The sequence below is a fragment of the Rhinolophus sinicus genome, linkage group LG11 (assembly GCF_036562045.2).
Source record: "Rhinolophus sinicus isolate RSC01 linkage group LG11, ASM3656204v1, whole genome shotgun sequence".
In the NCBI taxonomy this organism is placed as follows: Eukaryota; Metazoa; Chordata; class Mammalia; order Chiroptera; family Rhinolophidae; genus Rhinolophus; species Rhinolophus sinicus.
The window spans coordinates 27,541,438-27,561,915 of record NC_133760.1 but is presented as its reverse complement, the minus strand read 5'-3'; the positions used below and the strand labels follow the sequence as shown (position 1 = coordinate 27,561,915).

At 39.5% G+C, this 20,478-nt stretch overlaps 1 protein-coding gene across 2 annotated transcripts; it reads right to left on the bottom strand.

The window, feature by feature from the left end:
- Positions 1-4,229: 4,229 nt before the first annotated feature.
- Positions 4,230-18,646, bottom strand: TMEM170A (transmembrane protein 170A). Of its 2 annotated transcripts, none has more exons than XM_019710703.2 (3): positions 18,368-18,646; positions 10,347-10,448; positions 4,230-7,723 (listed from the first exon to the last, which is right to left on the bottom strand). In XM_019710703.2, the coding sequence occupies exons 1-3, from the start codon at positions 18,498-18,500 to the stop codon at positions 7,593-7,595; spliced, it is 366 nt and encodes a 121-aa protein (XP_019566262.1). In that variant the 5' UTR covers positions 18,501-18,646; the 3' UTR covers positions 4,230-7,592. The 2 variants fall into 2 exon arrangements, with proteins under 2 accessions (XP_019566262.1, XP_019566256.1); XM_019710697.2 differs by having other exon boundaries at positions 10,278-10,448; positions 18,368-18,644.
- Between the last annotated feature and the right edge of the window lie 1,832 nt (positions 18,647-20,478).

The following is a 20,478-nucleotide window of genomic DNA, read 5'->3' as shown; positions in this document are numbered from 1 at the left end:
CTCGTAATATAAAATAAGTCCTACTGCATTTCCCCGAAAATAAGACTGGGTCTTATATTAATTTTTGCTCCAAAAGACGCTTTAGGACTTATATTACGAGCATCCTGAAAAATCATGCTACGGCTTATTTTCCGGTTAGGTCTTATTTTCGGGGAAATATGGAAGTTCTTTTCATGCCCCCAAACACTACATCTCTCATCCAAACCCTCAATTGGCATAATAAAAACTTTCAAGGTGCTCTGTAACAGGGAGTTTTATGTATAGCAATGCTTTTGAGACTGTCAAGGCCAACAAGGAAACCACCATGAGGGACTATTGAAAGTCAGTCACTATACAGAATGTTACTGATTACGTTGGCACAGCAGGCTACTATCAATAACTTGGAAAAATGTTTGGCTGGACTGTGTGGAAAGTTTCTGAAGGTGTTACTGAAAGTATAAAAAAAGAGTGTAAAATACGTAATGCATATAGCACTGCAAATAAGTATAGAAGGCTTTGATGACATGAAGAAGATGTGGAGGAAATTTTGGCAGAGAAGGCAGTAGAATCCACCAATGAAGACCTGGATGAGATGGCAAAACAAGGCATTGGAGTCAGCAATGATGAGGGCGGCAATGAAAGTCAGCCCGACTCCAAGAATTGTCCCTCTTATAGTTGCCAAGATATCAGAATGGAATTGTCCCTCTTATAGTCGCCAAGATATCAGAATGGAATTCTGCCTTGGAAAACATTTCCAATGACAGGAAAAAGTGTGACCCTATGCTTGATCGCAGCCTTAAATGTAAGTGCCTCACCTCCGGTGTGTTTGCCCCTTATGCTGAGATGCTTAAAGATTTGAGGCAAAAAGCCAAGTAGACAAAGTTGATCCTGCTTTTCGAACCAGTTTGGGAGGGAAAATTGCCAACTCTGTCAACAAGTCATGGGAGCCAAACTCCTGATGTTGAACTGCCAGATGTTGAGATACCTACTACCCTCTTCCCCTTCTGCTGAGTAATTTTCACCAAGCTCTCCCTTGGTTTTCATGGGGCAAGCCAAGGTGGAGAGGTTTAACCACACTGCACTGTATCATCACACATCCTCCAGCTCCATTGACAGTAACATTTTAGTTTGTATAAATCTTTAAATGCTTAATCTTTAATTTTTCAGGATTTTATTTGCATTATTGTACAGTATACAGTAAATGTTCATAGTACTAAGCTTACTGTATGTGAATATTGTATTGTATGTTATTCTGTTTACTGTGTATACTATATGTGAACTGTATGTGTGTGACTGAGGCAGAGTTCAAGTAGTACCATCTCTATTGTAGAGCACATTACACAAAAATGCTGTAAACAAAATAGTGTTTCATCATGAAGAAATACTACGTATAATTATTTGTAAGAAAGATAAATAAGGTGTCTTTGAACAGAAATATACATAAAACAGGGTATTGATCAGTTGACAAAAATGCTGTGACCAGAGACTCGCAGGAACCCAACCCTGTATCTTCCCCTAACAGTGGTTCAGTATTCACTAATTGTGTGTGGTTGCCGTTATAGATGCAACTACCGTGAACAACAGGAATTGACTGTATTCTAGAATTCAGACATCATCTACATGAATCCTTCCTTCAGTTAGTCCATATGGAAGTACTACCATATATAATCACTATCATTTTATCAGATTAAAAAATTTGTCTAATTGTAATCCAAGTATAAGAGGCAGTAATCAGAAGCAAGTGCAGATGAGACATCAACAACTAACATCCTATTTGTTCAGGTTTAGGTGGTTTTTTTTCAGCTGAAAATTGGTCCTTGGGATACTCTGGACTAGACTGGATCAGTGTCACCCAGTGCTAGAGTTATCTAAATCAAGGAATAGATGAAACATGTCTGTGATTAAAAGGACATTACAGTGGCTCGATGCCATCAAGCTTATAAAAACCACAGAATTGAAACATAATTCACACACCATAAATTTTCCGCATTTAAAGTGCACAATTCAATAGATGTGCAATCATCACCACAATCAATTTTGGAACATTTGTGTCACCCCAAAAAGGAACCTTACTCATTAGTAGTTACTCCCCATTTCTCCTCAATCCCCAGCCTCAGGCTAACCTTTTTGTCTCTACAGATTTGCCTCTTCTGGACATTTCATATAAATGGAATTATACATCATGTGGTCTTTTGTCACGATCTTCTTTCATTTAGCACAATTTCAAAGTTCATTTCTCTTAGGTATATACCTAGTAACTGGGTTTATCTTTTGAGGAACTGCCAAACTGTTTCCCAAAGCAGCCACACCATTTTATATTTTCACCAGCAGTGTATGAAGGTTCCAATTTCTCTACACTGTCATCAACACTCTTTTTGATTATAACCACCGTAGTGGGTATGAAGTGGCATTTCATTGTAGTTTCAATTTGCACTTCCCTGATGACTAGTGATGCTAAGCATCTTCTCATGTCTTACTGGCCATGGTATATGCTCTTTGGAGAAATGTCTATTCAGATCCTTTGCCCATTTTAAGATTGGATTATTTTTTTATTGAGTTGTAAGATTTCTTCTTACATTCTAAGTATCAGTCTCTTATATGTCACTTGAAAATATTTCCTCCTATTCTGTGGGGTGTTTTTTCACTCTCTTGATGGCATCCATTGAAGCATATATTTCCATTTTGATGAACTATTTATCTATTTTTATCTCTTGTTCATTGTGCTTTTGGGATTGCATCTAAGAAAGCGTTGACTAACCCAAGCGCACAAAACTTAGTTTTCTTCTGAGTTTTATAGTTTCAGTTCTTACATTTAGGACTAGGATCCATTTCAGCAGATTTTTCTTGTAAGAGAATAATAGAAAAATAGATACGAAATTCAGACCCAGTATTTGGGAGTTTATTGTTAGCGTCATTTTCATTGGACAGTGTGATAAACTGGGATGTTGTCGTTTGCCTCATCACTGAATCTGGGAAAAAGGATACATTGGAGTTCTCCAGCAGACTCCTCCAGCATCATCCCATTTCTGTATCTTTACAGCTCATTGGCACTCCATACATTTGTTCAAATTCACAACCAAAGTTTCTGACCACATTAAGGGTAACCAGGGAGGAAAAATTTTCTATTGTGTCAAATAGTTTAATAAAGAGGTCAAAAATCAGTTAGCAGGTCAAATCTACCTTAAAGGCATGTAGTTTGACCTGAAATGGTTTTACATGAATTTACATTAAGTTGCCAGCACTTAAAAATGGTGTGATTTCAAATAATCTAGATTTGCAACTTCCCTTGAAAACTGGAGAATTTGGCAACACTGGGCTCATAATCCCACAAGCAGAAATCAGCTGGAACTGAGCAAGGGTTTTATACAGGTCTCTCCAGTTGGCCACAGTACAAATCCCCACAAGATTCCTGGTTCATTATTACCATGTTGTTTTGGCAGTAATTTACAAGGTCCTCTCTGCCAAATTCAGCACTGTTAGCCCCTCATTTGCCATAAACTCCTACCACTGTCCAATCTTGGGTTATTACCTTTTTGGAAATTGAAAGAAAAGTTCTTCCTCTGTTGGGTCCTGGATACATACAATCTGGGGGCTTCTGGCTGAACTCTGCTTGCATCTTCTGGGGTGCTAGAAACATTTGTATTTTGGTCTAAGTGGTAGTCACATAAGTGTATAAATACCTAAAAATTCATCAAGCTATATAAGATTTGTGCGCTTTACTTTCTATACATTGTATACTTCAGTTAAAAAAGAGAGAGAGAATGGATGGGCAGTCTCCTGCCAGACGTTGTATCTCTGCCTACAATTCCTGGAACTGCAGTAGTTATCTTGTGACCATGGAGTAAGCTACTCAAATTGGACTATCCAATTTCCTGAAAACGGCAGAGCGGAAATATTTATGATGTCACAGAGTGTACTAAACCAACCCTGGAGCCTCTCTTCATGTGGACTTACTACTGAAATAATAAAATTATCACATACTATCACAGTGTGTAATCATACAAAAGCTTGTTGATAGTTAATATATAGCCCACAAAGTGGAGTTAATAAGACTCAAGTTCACATGTAAGTACAGTTTAATCACATCTTTGAACAAGAATTTTAAGGTAAATTAGTAAGACGTTGAACATAAAAGAAATACAGTTAAACATGTATGTTAAATTATTAAAAAAACAAAAACACTTAGACAACCTTATTACAAAAGATTAAACTCATTGGCCACTGAAAAAAGAAATAACAGTTCCAGTTCACAGAATTGAAAGTAATTCTTTATTGATAAACATTTATACCAGAATTAGAAATGTCAGTAGAAAAATAAAATTTAAATAATTTTCTATCATACAAAGATTTGATCATTTTGACTGTAGCAGTTAGTCAAATAATCTAATATAAAAAGTTAAGCTGATTTTAGTCACAACCAGCCTAACAGAGTGCACAAAAAAGAAATGCAGGTACATAAAACTTTCTGCATGTGGATAGCTAATGGCACCAGGGCTTCACATTCCAGGAAATGGTTTTGTAGGGAAGGTTATATGCACTGCAGTTGTAATATGAACTTAATTCAAACCAGAGCAGTCGGAAGGGACACTGGAATCAAAAGCCAACATACAATTTAAAAAACTTAAAAAACATAAGGAAAGGTTTAAATGAACTTTTTCTCACTAGTTTAGACATTTCCTAAGAAGTAATGTTTTGCTGCAAAAATGACTTAATAGCACCAAGAGACATGTTTCTCTTGGAATATTCATTACACTTTTGTATACAGACATAAGTTTTCATGAAATGCCTTTACCTTCAACACCCTATTTTAAAGAATCCAGAAATCAGCTTTTATGGTTGAGGGCTGACTTCCCTTCTCTGCATTAAAAAAAAAAAAAAGGAAAATGTGAACACACAACTGGGGCATGGGGTAGTTGTATATGTCTCTAAGAAAGTCAGATGTTAGGAAAAATTCTCAAAATTTTTGGTAAAATAAAATGTTCAACACAAATGCACATATTTTTCATCTGAGTAACCAACCTCAAATAATTGTGTATTGGACATGAGAAATTTAAAAAAAAAAAAATCAAAAAACAAGAAAACAAAAATGAGGAGGAATAGACATTCTTTATCATTCAAATAGTTTTTTCCTGAAAAAAATTTCAAGCTACAAAGATCAATCTACATAAGGTATATATACATTTATTCACAGGAGAATGTTCACATACTGGGATGGATGAAACATTCAATAGTTTGAAGATACATTTTGTATTTGAAGTTTTTAAAAAGAGTGGATAGTCAAAATATAGCAAACAATAAACAGGTGGAAACAGAAGACACCTTTCAAAATTCATTAATTTTTGTGTCTTGGCTCTAAAAGAAAAATAACCAAACATTTCAATCAAACAAACAGATCAGCATGTTCAAAAATTAATATTCAGGGAAGGGGCTCACCAACCACTGGCCCACATGTTCAAGTTGTGAAATTCTATCCAAAAGAATGATTTATGTAAGAATACTAAGAGGCATCCTTCAATAGAGATGATTAAAATGATTTCTTATAATAAAGGATACTGTTGTATCCAAATTTCTTAAAACTGAAGGGCTACTTTTCAAAATCACGGCTCCTTGAACTGAAAAAGTCTTTAAAGACTTAAAATTTACTTGAAAGAAAGATTAGAGTATTGAAGAGCAATCTTGTTGGGGTATTTGTAAGGACATTTGCCTGCATTCTTACTCATAATTTTCCATCTCGTCTGAGTTTATGTCACTGTGATTTTGTTAAGTGGTCTAAAGTCCTATTAGTTAAAAGGAAATGCCCAGTTAATTTTTGGATCCCTTTGTAATCCCTCTTTGACTATCCCTGATAAATTGGTCCTCTGGCTATTTTTAATCAGAAGCCAAAATGCATATTGCTTTAAATGGAATGGACACATTCCTGTGTACATGACCTCATGGGCTGTCAGCCTTATTCTCACAATGGAAACTTTCCTTTAAAACGTTAGACTTAATTACCAGAAACGATTTTGAAAACAGACAACAACAACATTGATTGTATTCCAAACAAAACAGTTTAGGTGGTAAGGATCAAGTTAGATATTTAATTTTTACAATCCTTTCTGTTTTGAGGTCACGGTTTTCGGGCCTTTTAATGAAAAAGAAAGTTAGGCAGAAGAAAAATTTAAAGCTAAACTTGGGTTAGAAAAACTCTGATACTTCTCTTTAAGGACAAAAATTCTCTTGAAGGGAAATGTAAAGGGCACAGTGAAAGAAGGCATATCTGAAAATTAAACCTTAGGCACTTTCTGGGAGTGACACCCAATACTGTAAAACTGGGCTGAAGACCCACCACGAGATTACTTCACTAAGTTACTTCAGCCCACTTAGTTACTTCACTAAGAAGAGAAGTAACTACCGTGTTTCCCTGAAAATAAGACCTAGCCAGACAGTCAGCTCTAATGCGTCTTTTGGAGCAAAAATTAATATAAGACCCAGTCTTATTTTACTATAATATAAGACTGGGTCTTATATAATATAACATAACATAATATAATGTAATATAATACTGGGTCTTATATTAATTTTTGCTCCAAAAGATGCATTGGAGCTCATTGTCTGGCTAGGTCTTATTTTCGGGGAAACAGGGTATTAAGACTAAAAGAAAATCAATAAGAACTAACTCTAGTTGAAGCGACACTTCTACAATTTTTCAAAGTTATTAAGAAAAACTAACAGGATATTTAAAGTATCTTTATTGTGTGCCACAAAGTTAAAAGAGTACCCTAACTCATCTGCTTAAAATTTTTGACTAGAGCTATTTAATAGTGTATGTTTCCAATTAAACTAAATAAAATTAATAGAATAAAAGTAATAGGAAAATGCGATACTGGAATTCTGGAGGAAAAAAACGGCACAATTAATTAGCTTATTTTGTTAAAATACACAAAACAACAAATTCACATCTCTTAAAATATATTAAATAATCAGAGGTCAAGATAGTTATCCATAAAATGTCACATCATTCAGTAGTTAATCTTTTTTTTTTTAACAGTGGAATCAAAATCACTGCTTGTGTTATAGGTATTTCTTTCCTGTCATATTTCATCGAATTTGTTCTTAAAGCTATACTATACTCAGCCAAAACCTACTTGGCACTTACTGTCAAGAAGATGTTTAACAAAAGAAGAGTCTGCCAAATTTTAATCAAGAGGAGATCAAATAAGATTTTAGTACAGTATATTCTGCTCAGAAATAAACCAATATTTTCCATAGTTTCTCTGAAATCTGCAATATTGCATTTTCTCACAGCGTATTGTAAATCTCAGCGTGAAGGCTGCTATCCCAGAAGCACTGTTGACATGGCTTTGGGTAAAGGTGCACCTCTAAAACTGCTTAAATTAACTATCAAAACAAAATCAAACTTGATTTGTTTTGGTTGAGAACAAGAGGAATCCAAAAAGATCTTCAATTCCTGCAGCTTCAAATTGAAGAAAGGGCTGAGATGGCATTCTTCACATACTTTTTTATCCAAGTTGCTTCCATTTGAAGAACTAAGAAAACACTACATTCTTTATTGTATTCTTTTTGAGGATTCTATAAAACTTCGATTCACCATTATAGCATAAGGGTATATGCTATAGAGTCGCTAAAACCCGTAAAAAGGAGACCACCACTACACAAAATGTCTGTCCAGTGCCCAAGGTGAGGGCTTCAAATGGTATCATTTCCTTTCCTGCTGCTCGGTACACTCCAGCAATTGCTCCACCTGTCCAAAAATGTAAGTGTTAAAAAAAAAAAAATCAAGGTTAACATATTCAGGAAAATACAGCACTTAAAATTCTATTATAAGTAGTATGCTCCAGATTGTTTACATTAAAATTTAGATATTATAGAAATATTTTGTTGTCCTATTCTTTTTGCTTACTACTCTACATTTTAAGTATTCCTTATATGATTTGCAAATCACTGATATGTGCTTTTAGATGTTGAAAAGTGACTCCTTAAAACTCAGAGTCTCCTAGATATACTGAATAAAAACCATCTGCAAGTCATAACCCAAATCACAAAGATTGTAATTTCCACAAGACCTGATTACAAACTCACAAACATCTCCCCATGCATTTAACAGGTAGCTAATAAATGCTTGGCAATAAATGACAAAGAATCTGTGTGAGGCTGAGCAAGAAATATTTCAGGAGGAGCCACAGGCAATTCCCATTCCACCTTCTACTATACTCAGAGTTCCCTTCAAGAAATGGATGCAAGATGGAGGAGAGGGGTAGGAAAAGGAAGGAGGACTCTAGGCCTATAAAGTTGCTATTAATGAATTCAAAGGGCGTAAGGGGAGAGATACTCAGTGATTCCTTTCTGTTCCCCTATCACCGATTGTTCTTATTATGTTAGTCATTATAACTTCCTAGGAATTGAGTAAACAAAACAAACACAAATATCTGTATCTACCCAGGAACCCCTCTGAATTGTTACAGGGACTCAGCATTGGACCAAGAAAGTCAAGATTTCATTAGTTTGAAAAGAACAGATCCAGAGTTCTCACATGACCCTTCCCTCACAAAATGCTCCAAACAAAATTCTCCTTGGTCATAGTGTGTTCATTCACTCAAATATTTATGTACTTTCATGTCTTATAAGGTGTGATCCCTGTTCTCATAGTACACAGAATCTAGTTGGGGGACACAAGACAGAAAGCACAAGCATGAATTAGATTTTGAATGGTGCAACACAATATACAGGGTCTCAAGCAAATATCCACACATTTTGTATTAGGTTGGTACAAAAGTAATTGCGGTTTTTGCAATTATTTTTAACCGCAATTACTTTTGCACCAACCTAATAAATGTGATGTGAAGGTATGTGAACATATTTTAAGACCAGTATAACTAACACTTGTGGTAATTACCTGGAACACTTGTGACTCTGAAATGCCCACCTCCAGGGACAAAGCATACATACTATGTTACTAATATCTCAATGTTTCATTGAGCCCCTTTATAATGTAGCTCCAAAAAAAGTGGGCTGGGCAGAAGGAAGCTGAATGAACTTGACCTGGGCCCTAAAGTGGGATTTGGATGATGAAGAAGGGAAAAAAGGAAAAAGCTTACAGAAGGGGCAGCAAAATGGGAAGGGAACAGACTCAATGCACTGGAGTCTTAAAGACAGAAATGAACGTGGCATTCAGTGCACGATTACTATGTGTTAGGTATTATGTTAAATACTTTATATACATATTATTTCATTTAATCACCACACAGCACATGAGTATTATCCCTATTTTACCAATGAAAAATCTTAAACAGGTCCTAAGAGTCAGCAATCCAGTAAGGAAACTGAAGCAGAAAGTCTTTAAAAATAGTGGTAGGTAATATAGTTAAAAATATTGTATAAGGCCAGTTATAGAAACTGCTTAATGCAGACAGGAGAAAACTGACCTTCTCCCCGAGTTATCACAAAGGTTTCATCATCTACAAAACAGAGAAACGAGGCCACTTTGTCCCCCCAAAAACCCTCAAGTCAAAGACAGGGAGATTTCTGCTTGAAGTTCAAGGTTAAATTCACGGGAGGGGGGGAACAATGTTACAAATTAGTAGTAATACTATGTTTCTATTTTTAAGACTATATTTGTGTTTACATGTACATCTAGAAAAAAGTCTGAAAGCATATACCAAAATATAAACTGTGGTCATCATTTAGGGATGTGGTAGTGGAGAATTTTTTATTTTTGCTCTTATACTTTTTAATTTATATAAAATATACACGTTATTTATATTTAATTATAAGCTTAAAAATGTTTTAAACTTATTCTCATCTCTGTAACATGAGCGAAAGCCAAGGGAAAAAAAAACAGGTAAAATAATTTATAATAAGAATGTTATTCTAATTCTTATTCAGAAAGTCCTGAGAGGGAAAAAAAATAATCCTAAAATAACCACACCTGAATGAGTGGCAGTAATTCATCAACCATCTTGCGATGCTACCAGTCACGTGGCAGCTGATAAGCAAGGAGCAGTAGCTTCCCAAAAATACTAATATCTTTTTTGTGCTAGTGACCCTGTTTCACAGAGCTTAACATGGCTTCCCTGAAGCCAGTGAGAGAAAATCTGATTCAGGAAGTCAAAGATGTTAGCCAAATAATGGAGGATTTGGGGAGAGGATAAAAAAACAATACATAAATAAAAGGCCCCTGTGGTTCAAGGCTACTTTTTTTTCCTTCATCCCACTCAGACATGTTTCTAAAATGAGTACTGAAATTAACTGACTAGTCATATGAAATATTTTGACTGGTATTTTAATGTCTAACATACTTGTCAAGATTCCAGCAGTAATTGGTCCCACGATGCCCATCAACAGGATGCTTACAGACATGAACCTACCATATTTGTGATGTCTGAGGGTGAAGAGGGCCAGTAATCCAGCGGGGACATGAAAGAAGAGAGAGGACACCAGGGCCCACAGGAACACACCATACCACATCTCTACAAGGGGAAGCAAAGAAAGGTCGCAAATCAGTCTTTCCCATTGCAGTCATTACAAAGGGGGTAGTCATTATACCCAGTTATTTCATATTCCATTCATTTGCAATGCAGGTTTATTAAATATCCAAATATTGATGGTTTTAGAGGGATCAGCAATCTATGACCACCACCTGTTTTTGTACATAAAATCTTACTGGAACACAGCCATCTCCATTCATTTAAGTCTTGTCTATGGCTACTTTTAAGCTACAAAAGCAGAGCTGAAACAGTGACAGCGACCACATAGCCTAATGAGCCTAAAATAATTACTATCTGGCCCTTTACAGAAAAAGTTGGCCAACCCGATTAGCAACCTCTATTTACCCTCAAACATTGAAAAAAAAAAAGATTCACCCAGATTTGAAAATTGCCCTAAATCATTTTCCTCCCATAAGAAATACAAGCCTAAGTTCACCGACACGGTACCATGCAATCAATGCCTGTTGATCTTTCCTGGCTTTTTGATTACTCACTCACCTAAAATGGAAATGCTGTACAATTATATTCATTCAACAATCACTGATTTAGGGTGTTTGGCAGTTTTGTTCTGGTGAGAAGCTATCAGGTAACTGTAAGAAGTTTTAAACTATTTGTGAGATTTTTTTTCTTTCTGCTAACAAGGTATATCTTCAGAATAATTTTTAAATACTGTTGAAACTGGTCTATTTTGTTCGATGGTGTTTCACAAATTCTGTTAAAAATAAGTCAAATTACACATTATGGAGTATAAAGTGATTAAATAGTTATGTCCCAAGCTTAAAAAATACATAATCTTTAAACAACTCATGTAATGTATAAAAAATATGTTTAAGTAACAACTTCTCTTCCTCCACCAGAGGAAAAAACCACTTCTCCAGTCAACAGTGTCGATCAGAAATCAGGGGCAGGATTCTGAATCCCCAGGGTTTGAGTCCCCGTCCTCTTCAGAAACAAACCTCTATCATCACCGCCGCCTTCTTTCCAGCCTCGGGCCAGAGCTATTCTTGCTTCCACTGCCCAGGAGACCTGCCCTCTCTTCTTGGCAGCAGCTCCAGAGGCTGCAGTGTCCGGTGTCCAGTTACTGCTCCTCCCCAACGAAACTGTGCCCACCAGCTTGCTCCTGCCAGGGCCGCTGCTGTTGCACCCTGGCTCTGAGAGCAGCCGAGCCTCCGCAGCCCGAGCCACCTCGTACACCGCCCACTTGCCTGCTCAGGCCCAAGCCACAGCACAGCAGCATGCAGGTCCCTTGCAAAGCAGTCACCCCACCTTCAATCCCACAGTCCTGACCAGCTACTCTGACCTCTGTAACACCACCTGGGGGGCAGATAAAGTTCTCTGACGGCATTCCAGGAATGCCAGGGCCCTGTGGTGGACAAATAGGATGGCAAATCTGCCTCTGAGACTCAGAGCAGTAGCCATGCTGGCTGCTGGCTGTAACCACTGACTTGAAACCCTGCCACTGACCTGACACTGCTCTTGGGCCCTGATGATGCTCCCCAAGTTACAGAGATAAGCACTGCTTTCTGCACCCCTCAAGGCACTGCTGGCGCATGCCTTCTAACTGGCTGTCACAAAACCTAGGGCAGTGAACTGGGACATGAGCCCTTGATCTGCCAGAGACACACCAAGTTGGTAACCTCCATAAAAGTGGGTTTGGACACAGGTGTGCTACCCAACTGCTACGGACTGAATTGTGTTCCACCAAAACTTGTTATGTCGAAGCTCTAATCCAATAGGACTATGGCCTTATAAAAAGAAGAGAGATCTCTCTGTGTCTCTCATTCTTTCTCTCCCTGGCATGTGAGGACATAGTGAGAAGGCGACCCAGGACGGCCCTCACCGCAACACGACGATGCTGGCCCCCTGATCTAGAACTGTGAGAAAATGAATGTTATTTAAGCCACTCAGTCAATGGTATTTTGTAACAGCAGCCCCAGCAGACTAAGACACAAACACTCACCTGTTACCTCCTGCCCCAGAGTACAGCACGCGCCCCAGGGGATGCTAGGAGTACCAACCCACATCTCAATTTTCCTAAAAGCTGAAAAGCCTATTTGCAAACAAGGCCTGGCATAGCAGGTCAGCATCTCTCTGAGATTCTGAGGAAGGGAAGTGCGCAGCACAACCCTGAGCCACATCCATTAGCTAGCTCAGTGCCTACATATTTTATATAGCGTCACTTAAGTTACCGTATGCAGGGCGGAACGGCTTGATTACATTAAATGAATAGTACTGTTTAGAAAACACTTTTTTAGATGGGGGATTATTACAGGACGCTAAGAGCAAAGACAAACCCCGATCAATAGAACACTAAAAAAAAAACCTAAGTGATTTCCCTTTAATCTACTGCACCTTAATTTGCTATCTATTTAATAGCTATTTATTGATCATCATATAGGACTTTTTATTTCCCTGACTCAAAACACTGTCAAAAATCTTTGTCTACATATCTTACAGTATTGCCTAGTTCACTGTTTCAAATCGAGTGTGTTATCTTCAGCTTTGTTCCCTCTGGTAGCTAAAAGTCACATCACTTCCTGATGGTGAACTATATAAATCAGATAATCTGTAATAAACGATTGTAAGGGGAAATTAGATTAAGCCCCAGTGACAGAATGGGCTCCAAAGATGTCCAGATACTCATCCCCAGAGCCTGTGAATGTGCAGCAAAAGGAAGTCTGCTTGTGCAATTAGATTAAGGATCTTGAGATGGGAGAGTAGCCTCGATTACCCAGGTGGGCCTTATGTAATCACGAGGGCTCTTTTCAAATGGAAGCGGGAGGGTCAGAGGCCGAGAGATTTGAAGATGCTATGCTGCTGGCTTTAAACATGGAGGAAGACGCCACAGGCCAAGGAATGCAGGTGACCACGAGAAGCTGGAAAAGGCAAGAAAAGCAATTCTTTCTGGAGCAGAGTACTGCTGACCCGTTTTGGACTGCTGACCTCCAGAACTGTAAGATGATAAAGCGGTGTTGTTTTAAGCCACTAAATTTGTGCTAAGATGTTACAGTGGGAACAAAACTAAGGGTTTATTCATTCAGCAATCAAATGTTTATTTTGCCTATTCCATATGCCAGGCACGTCAAATGAAAAAAAAAAAAGACAAAAATCCTTGCCTACAGGAATATTGTCTTTAAGAATCTATTTTTCAGGCAGACATTTCAGTTAAAAAGAAAAGCCACATAAATTATAGAATCCTCTTGGTGAGTTCTGTGTTGACAAAAGGGGTTTGTAATGGTTGGTTCCCTGGCCCTCTAACCTCTACAGCTGAGTTCCCTAAATTCCAAGCAAGACCTCAAGGCCAACCTGGCCCCACTCAGCAAGAATGGAAGAAGCCTAAGTAGGCTAAGCCAAGTGGGCTGCGTGAGGCTCAGCACAGCCATCCTTTCAGCTGGCCCCAGTCTACCTTATGTTCCAGAGCAAACAACTGTATGAACACAGCCAGTTCCTCTGACGCTGGGGTTCTCAGCAGACATATCAGCCCTCCCGGGAACTGTAGTCCTACCCTGTCCTACAACGCAACGCTGGAATGCCTTGATGCTAACCACCCATCAGCATCTCTCCACACTGCCAACTGTGAGACCCCCCGCCCCTTACTGAATCCCACCTACCTGCCAGGGATCCATCTGTCCCCTTATGAAAAAATAAGAGATGCATATACAGTTGACCTTTCTGGACAATGCAGGGATTAGGGGTGAAAATCGGAGAATAACTTAAGTCAACCCTCCACATATACGGATTCCAAACCACCAGTTTGAGCCTTGAACAACTCGGATTTGAACTGCGTGGGTCAACTGAAAAATCCATGTATCAGTGGACCCGTGCAGTTCAGACCCTCGCTGTTCAAGGGTCAACCATATACTGGTCTCTGCCCCCGGCTGATGCAGAGCTCCTAAACCCCTTGGAATTTCTAGGAGCATCTTTTGTTCTCAGGAAGTGACTTTTGGTGGGTTCCTGGATGAGGGCTGGTCACCAGAAGCCATGACTATAACCTTGGAACTTTCAGCTCCACCCTCCATTCTCCAGGGCGCGGAGGGGCTGGAAGCGGAGTTAATCATCAATCATGCCTCTATGATGAAGTCTCCCACCAGACACACAAGACCCACCACTAACTGTCCCCCCTACTCTGTCTCACACTCACCACCAACTGTTCCTTTCCACACTTCTAAATTTTGTTTGTTTATTTTCTCTCTCTCCCCACTAGAACGAAAGCTCCTTTGTTTTGTTCACTACCACATCTTTACTTGGTGCCTAGAAAACCACAGGCATACAACAGACACTGAGCAAATATTTGTTGAGTGAAATCAATAAATAACTGGTCCAACTATGACCCATTCTTGATTCCAGCAGCCACATGACCAAACATTAACGGGTTTCAGTTTAACTATCACAAGATACACTTTGACATTGATTTTCATGAAATTCATACCTTCAGGAAGTTAATGTTATTCCTGATACAAAGACAAGATCTGCCTTTCTTGGCATTCAGATTTGTTAAAAATGACAACAACAACAAAAGAAATCTGAACACCTTGGAATAAGGAGGGATAGGCAGAAATCTAAATGGCTAAATTGCAAATGCACGTTAAAAAAAATCAATTCGAAGCTTCCTGATAGTGATAAACCACAGAATATTTCAGAACAATGATTTTGCCATACTGAGTTGGCATAAAGTACAAGTAACCTTTTCTGTGGGGCCAAAATAGAAACTATTCCAGACTCAGGTAATGAAATTCACTGTCAGCAGGTTTTGGTGCCTCAAAAAGGATCAAACTTCATGCACCTATTGTAACCATCATTCCAGCAAAAGATGAGACATAGCAGGGAGGTTAAGTGTTTACCCATCACATTCTGATCAACTTGAGGTCAAGGGCTATATATCTCAATCATGTTTATACCCCAGCCCAGAGCCTGCACTTGGCCAAACGTGTACAGGTATCCCCTGCTTTTCAAAAGTTCACTTTCCACCTATTCGCTTTTATAAAAGACCTACATCAGTACCTGTTTTCACTACCCAAAAGAAATCCAAAGAGGACTTTTGCTTTTACAAAGAAAAGGCAAAAAGCAAAAACAGCATTGTTTGGCAGTGGGCTTTGCAGGCAGAACACACCCCAAGCAGCACACAAGAGTGGCACCTCAACATCCTTCCCTGGGAACTGTACTCACCATCAAGACACACTTTGAACTGTGTCTGTGAGCAACTGTGCTTTATCTCAATTTATTTTGTGCATCAGTTAGCAAGACATGTCCTAAGGTAATTCTCTTTATGCCATTTCGGTTCACAAAAGGTTTCACAGGAACACTCTAGTTTCAGATAGCCAGGGAAACCTGTACTTGATGAATGAATGATCCCTGGTAATCAACACCTCCAAGTTATATATCCATAGAAGTTCCCAGAAGCTCAAGTACATAATGCAGTTTGATATTTTCAGAACAATTTCTGAAAGCAAACCAATTCCCATAGCTACAGATTCTCTACTATGAGGTGTTAAAACTATTGTTCCAAATCCACTTATCTTGATCTTTTCTTAAAGAAAGAAAAGGCAACTAAATGCCAGACAGACTAAACAGAATACTCAGTTTCAAAGTATCACCTCACATGACTTATTAATTACAAAAGATTAAGGTACCCTTACAATGGAGAGATCTGATAAACACCATCTTCAACAAATGATTAAACGCACAAACTGACGAGTAAATGTCTCCTGATATGATGCACTGGAAAGTGGATAACATCACCTATGTAGGTAGTAGTATTCTGACCAAAAATGTTTAATCTGAATGTAATCATGAAGAAACAATTAGATAAATATAGATTGTGGGACATACTAAGAAACAATTAGTCTAGACTCTTCAAAAACGTCAATCTCAAGAAATTGAAACAAAGATGGAGGAACTGCTCGAGATTGAACCAGACCAAAGAGACATGACAACTAAATGCAATGTGTATCCTTGATTAAACTCCAAAATTAAAAAAAAAAGGAAAAAACTATAAATGACATTACTGGGACAATTGGGGAAATTTAAATAAGGCCCATGTATTAGATAAAATGTTCTGTCAATGTTAAATTTCTTGGATGTGGTAGTTTTTTGGCTATAACAGAAAATGTCTTTGTTTTAAAAGATCCACGCTGAAGTATTAGACATCAAGAGCCATGACTTCTGTAACTTCCTTTAAAATGGCTCTGCAGAAAGTAAAACTGTTAAGTGTATGCATATACAGAGGGTGCCAAAAAAACTGTATACACATTCTAAGAAAGGAAAATTGTATTAAAATTGTAATATTCAATATATACCGTTTAAAAGGATGAATACAAGTCATGTTTGACTTCTGCAATTACAAGAGGTGCTCAAAGTGGTTACCATCAGCATCCAGACACTTCTGATTATGGCGAACTACCGCTTGAGCAACACTGAGCAAAGTGTTCACTTGTATACATTTTTTGGAACCCTCGGTATATACTTAGAGAAACCAAGAGAGTCAAAATTGAATAATGAACCTTCAGTAAAGGGTATATGGGTATTTGTTATACTATCATTTTAATTTTTCAGGTTTGAAAATTTTCAAAATAAAAAGTTGGGGGAACAAAGGAAACAAACAAAAAGAAACTAATCTGGCCTTTCAGTGTCTCCAGATTGCATGGACATTTCATTTTTTGGACAGTGTCTCCAGAATGCCATATATTTCTATTATGATTGTCAAATGTGAACTTAGGACCTTTTGAAACAAGGCGAACTGCCATATTGTCATTTTGGGCTCGATTTCAAGGTAACATCTGCATCTGCCCCATTATCAGCTATTTCACAAACCTGTCCGGGAAAATACTAGTTAGGTACTACACAGCAAGTCCCGGGTGACCAATGAATGGCGCCTGGCAGTCGCTGCCCAATGGATGAAAAAAAAAATCACAGGTGCCTTGTTTATGACTGCAGTAGGTAATTCAATCCTCCTTCCACTGTAGGTCATAGGCCCCGGTCTCGCATTGTTTACTAAGTCAAGGTATCAGTCAGCTTTGCTGGAGCCCAACCTCACCTTTCAATCGCTACTGTTCTCAGTCTTCTTGCATTTCAATGTCCAACACACATGAACTGTGCCTCCCTTCAGAGCCTTTATTAGTCTTCCCAAGAAATTTCTCCTCCGCTCGAGCATGGATCGCTTTCTATCTTATATTATAAATCTGAAAACCCCTGTATCAGGCCCAAGAGAAGCTCCAGTGGGGGTAAGAAGCGTTAAAAAGAAGCTGTGCCAAAGATCTCGAACGTGTGAGTGGGAGACTCGGCAACAGGTCTCAGAAAGTGATTCCTAGAAAGAGAAGCTGGTGGAGTGAGTAGATTTGGTCCGCGGTGCAAGCCATCCGCAGACAACCTCCTGGCACAGAGGGGTTGGGCTAGACTAGAAACAAAGGGAGTGTCAGTTCTGACTGCCCCTCAGCCCCGCCGGGACAATTTGGCGTTGGAGCTGCGAAAGCCGACAGACCAGCGCGGACAAAAGGGGTCAGGCGCATCCTGCGCCCCAAACAAGGCGGGGATGACCGCCTCCAGGGCTCTGCCGAGTTCACGTCTGAACCTAGGGCGTTTGGAAACTCCAAAGGGCAAGACCAGTTCTGGTGGTGGCTGAGCTCCCCTCATTCACCGGTACAGCCCTGGCCGCTCCCTCCGACTTCTCCCCCAGCGCGGACTCGGGATGGCCCAGTCCAAGGGGCCAGCGAGGAAGCGAGGATGGAAGGGGAGAGAACCCTCAGCTCCCCGCCAAGGCAGCGGGACCCTCCTTCCTGAAGGAAAAGAGCCCCCAGTGGGTTGGGAGGCGGGACCCAGCCTGTACGCTGGGGAAGGGGCACACCAACACCTTGGGGCGGCCGCAGCAGGGCGCGCAGAGCGCAGGCGCGGGGCGGGGCCGGTACCTGAGAAGGAGCACAGCGAAGTGGAGTTGGGGCACAGGGTCCCGTTGCCCACCCGCGGCACGAGCTTCAGGCTGAGGATCTGCTGCAGGAGCCCGGCAGATCCCCCGCTGCTGCCGCTCCCCTCGTGCTCCATCCGGCCGCCATTCACCGCAGAGAGATGTCGAAGAGTGTCCGACGTGTTGCTGTGGCTCACTCTCTCAGCCCGCTCACCCCTCTGCACCTCCGCCGCCTCAGCGTCACCTTCGGCCTGGGCCCTCTTCCTCCCAGCCCAACGGGCCTATCAAGTGATGGTTCCTTTCTCCAATCAGAGCGCGCCGCAGATGGCAGAGGCGGGGCGAGAGTTGTTTCCGCCCCTCACGTTGCGTACGGCTTACCCACCAGACGCCAACACCCACGGGCTGCGCCCCCTACTGGGGGAGTCTCTCCTGCTCCAGTAGGGCGCACGTCTCTGCAGCGCCGCTTATAAGAAAGTAGGGGAATTGCATACGCCCCACCAGACCAAGATGTAGATTTATAATAAAACGTATCTAGCAGTGAGAATAAGATGGTTCAGCAGCCAAGTGAAGGAGGCTGGTAGACAGTGCAGCAATGAACTTAATATTTGGAGGGAAAATGATTTTTTTGAAACGCTTAATTACTTTAAAAGCATGGTGTAGATAATACATAATATTTCCCTTTTAATTCAAGAACATTAGGAAGATTGTTTAATATTAGAGTTCCCTCTTGAAAGCCTTTGTTTTGGAAGGTTTTTAATACCATTTCCCTAACATTACAACTGGGATTTTTTGCACCAACCAAGAAACTTTTCCAAAACAAAAATAGTAAGCGAAAAAAATGTCATGAAATATTTAACAACGCTGTCTTTTGGTACATTTCCCAGACTAGCTGAGTGTATAAGAAGTGGAAGAAACCAATTATTTTAAGATTATATAACAGTCAATCGTGTATCACATTAGGAAACATTATTTTGAATTTAGAATTCTATCCCAGTCAAACTGCGAATTGAGAGATTAAAAAAAAGACGTTTAGACTTGCAGGACTCAGAAAATGCATGTTTCATGTGCCCTTTCTAAGGATGCTGAGAATGTAATCCAATGAAAATACAGAGTGATAACCAAGAAAGAGAAAGATGTGCAACACAAGAAATGGTGGATTTAACCATGAAGATGCTCATGCAGTTTCACTCCCAGGTGAATATCCTATAGTATTCATACCAGGAGATACATACAAGTAGTATCTAGTAGTACTGTAACAGCAAGTAACTGAAAACAAGCTGAGTGTCCATCAAGAAAAGAATGGATAAACAAAAGTGTGGTATAATTTCCAATAAAATACTTATCAGTAGTGGGAAATAAGTGACCTAAAGCTGCAAGCAACAACATGATGAATCCCAGAAATATAAAGTTTGAGAGGGAAATCTAAGCTGCAGATGGAAGCCCCAGTGTGATTCAATTCAAATCCAGTTCAAAATCTTGCTAAACTAACAATATACTAATTCAGGCAGTATATAACAATATACTAATTAACATAGGCAGTAAAATGATAATGAAATACTTATTTAACTGTATTTGTTCTATTATTATTTTTAATATCTGACATGTTACACATGTATGACATAAAATTTTTTATTCAACTAAGGAAGACAATAGAGCAAGAGTGGCCTTGGACAGACACCCTCTGTCTCACTCCAAGTAAAAGCCAAAGTTCTCACCAAGACCTACAAGGTCCTACATGCTCTGACTCTCTCTCTCTTACCTTCTCATCTCCCAGCACCCTACCTTCTACTCATTACACCAGACCCTTGTTGTTTCTCATATGCCAGATACTTTCCCTCAGGATTTTTGTATTACCTATTTCCGGGACACTCTACCCATAGGTACCCCTTAATTAACTGCCTCACCTCCTTTAAGACTGTGCTTAAATGTCACTTTCTCAGTGAGAGCTATCCTGATTACCCCATTAAAAATTGCAGCTCACACCCCTACACACATACATTCCTAATCCTTGTGCTCCTTCGCTACTTTTGCCCCTAGCACTGGTTGGTGCTCAATCTATAACGTGTGTTGAATGAATGAATGGAGGTATGCAGGACTTGAAGATTGGGATCAGCA

Excerpts from the sequence above, each read along its gene's own strand:
- TMEM170A (XM_019710697.2), bottom strand. The coding sequence starts at position 18,500 with ATGGAGCACGAGGGGAGCGGCAGCAGCGGGGGATCTGCCGGGCTCCTG. Across the intron at positions 10,449-18,367 it reads TTCGCTGTGCTCCTTCTCAG|AGATGTGGTATGGTGTGTTC; the intron begins GTACCGGCCCCG and ends TTCCCCTTGTAG. Across the intron at positions 7,724-10,277 it reads TACTGCTGGAATCTTGACAA|GTGGAGCAATTGCTGGAGTG; the intron begins GTATGTTAGACA and ends ATTTTTGGACAG.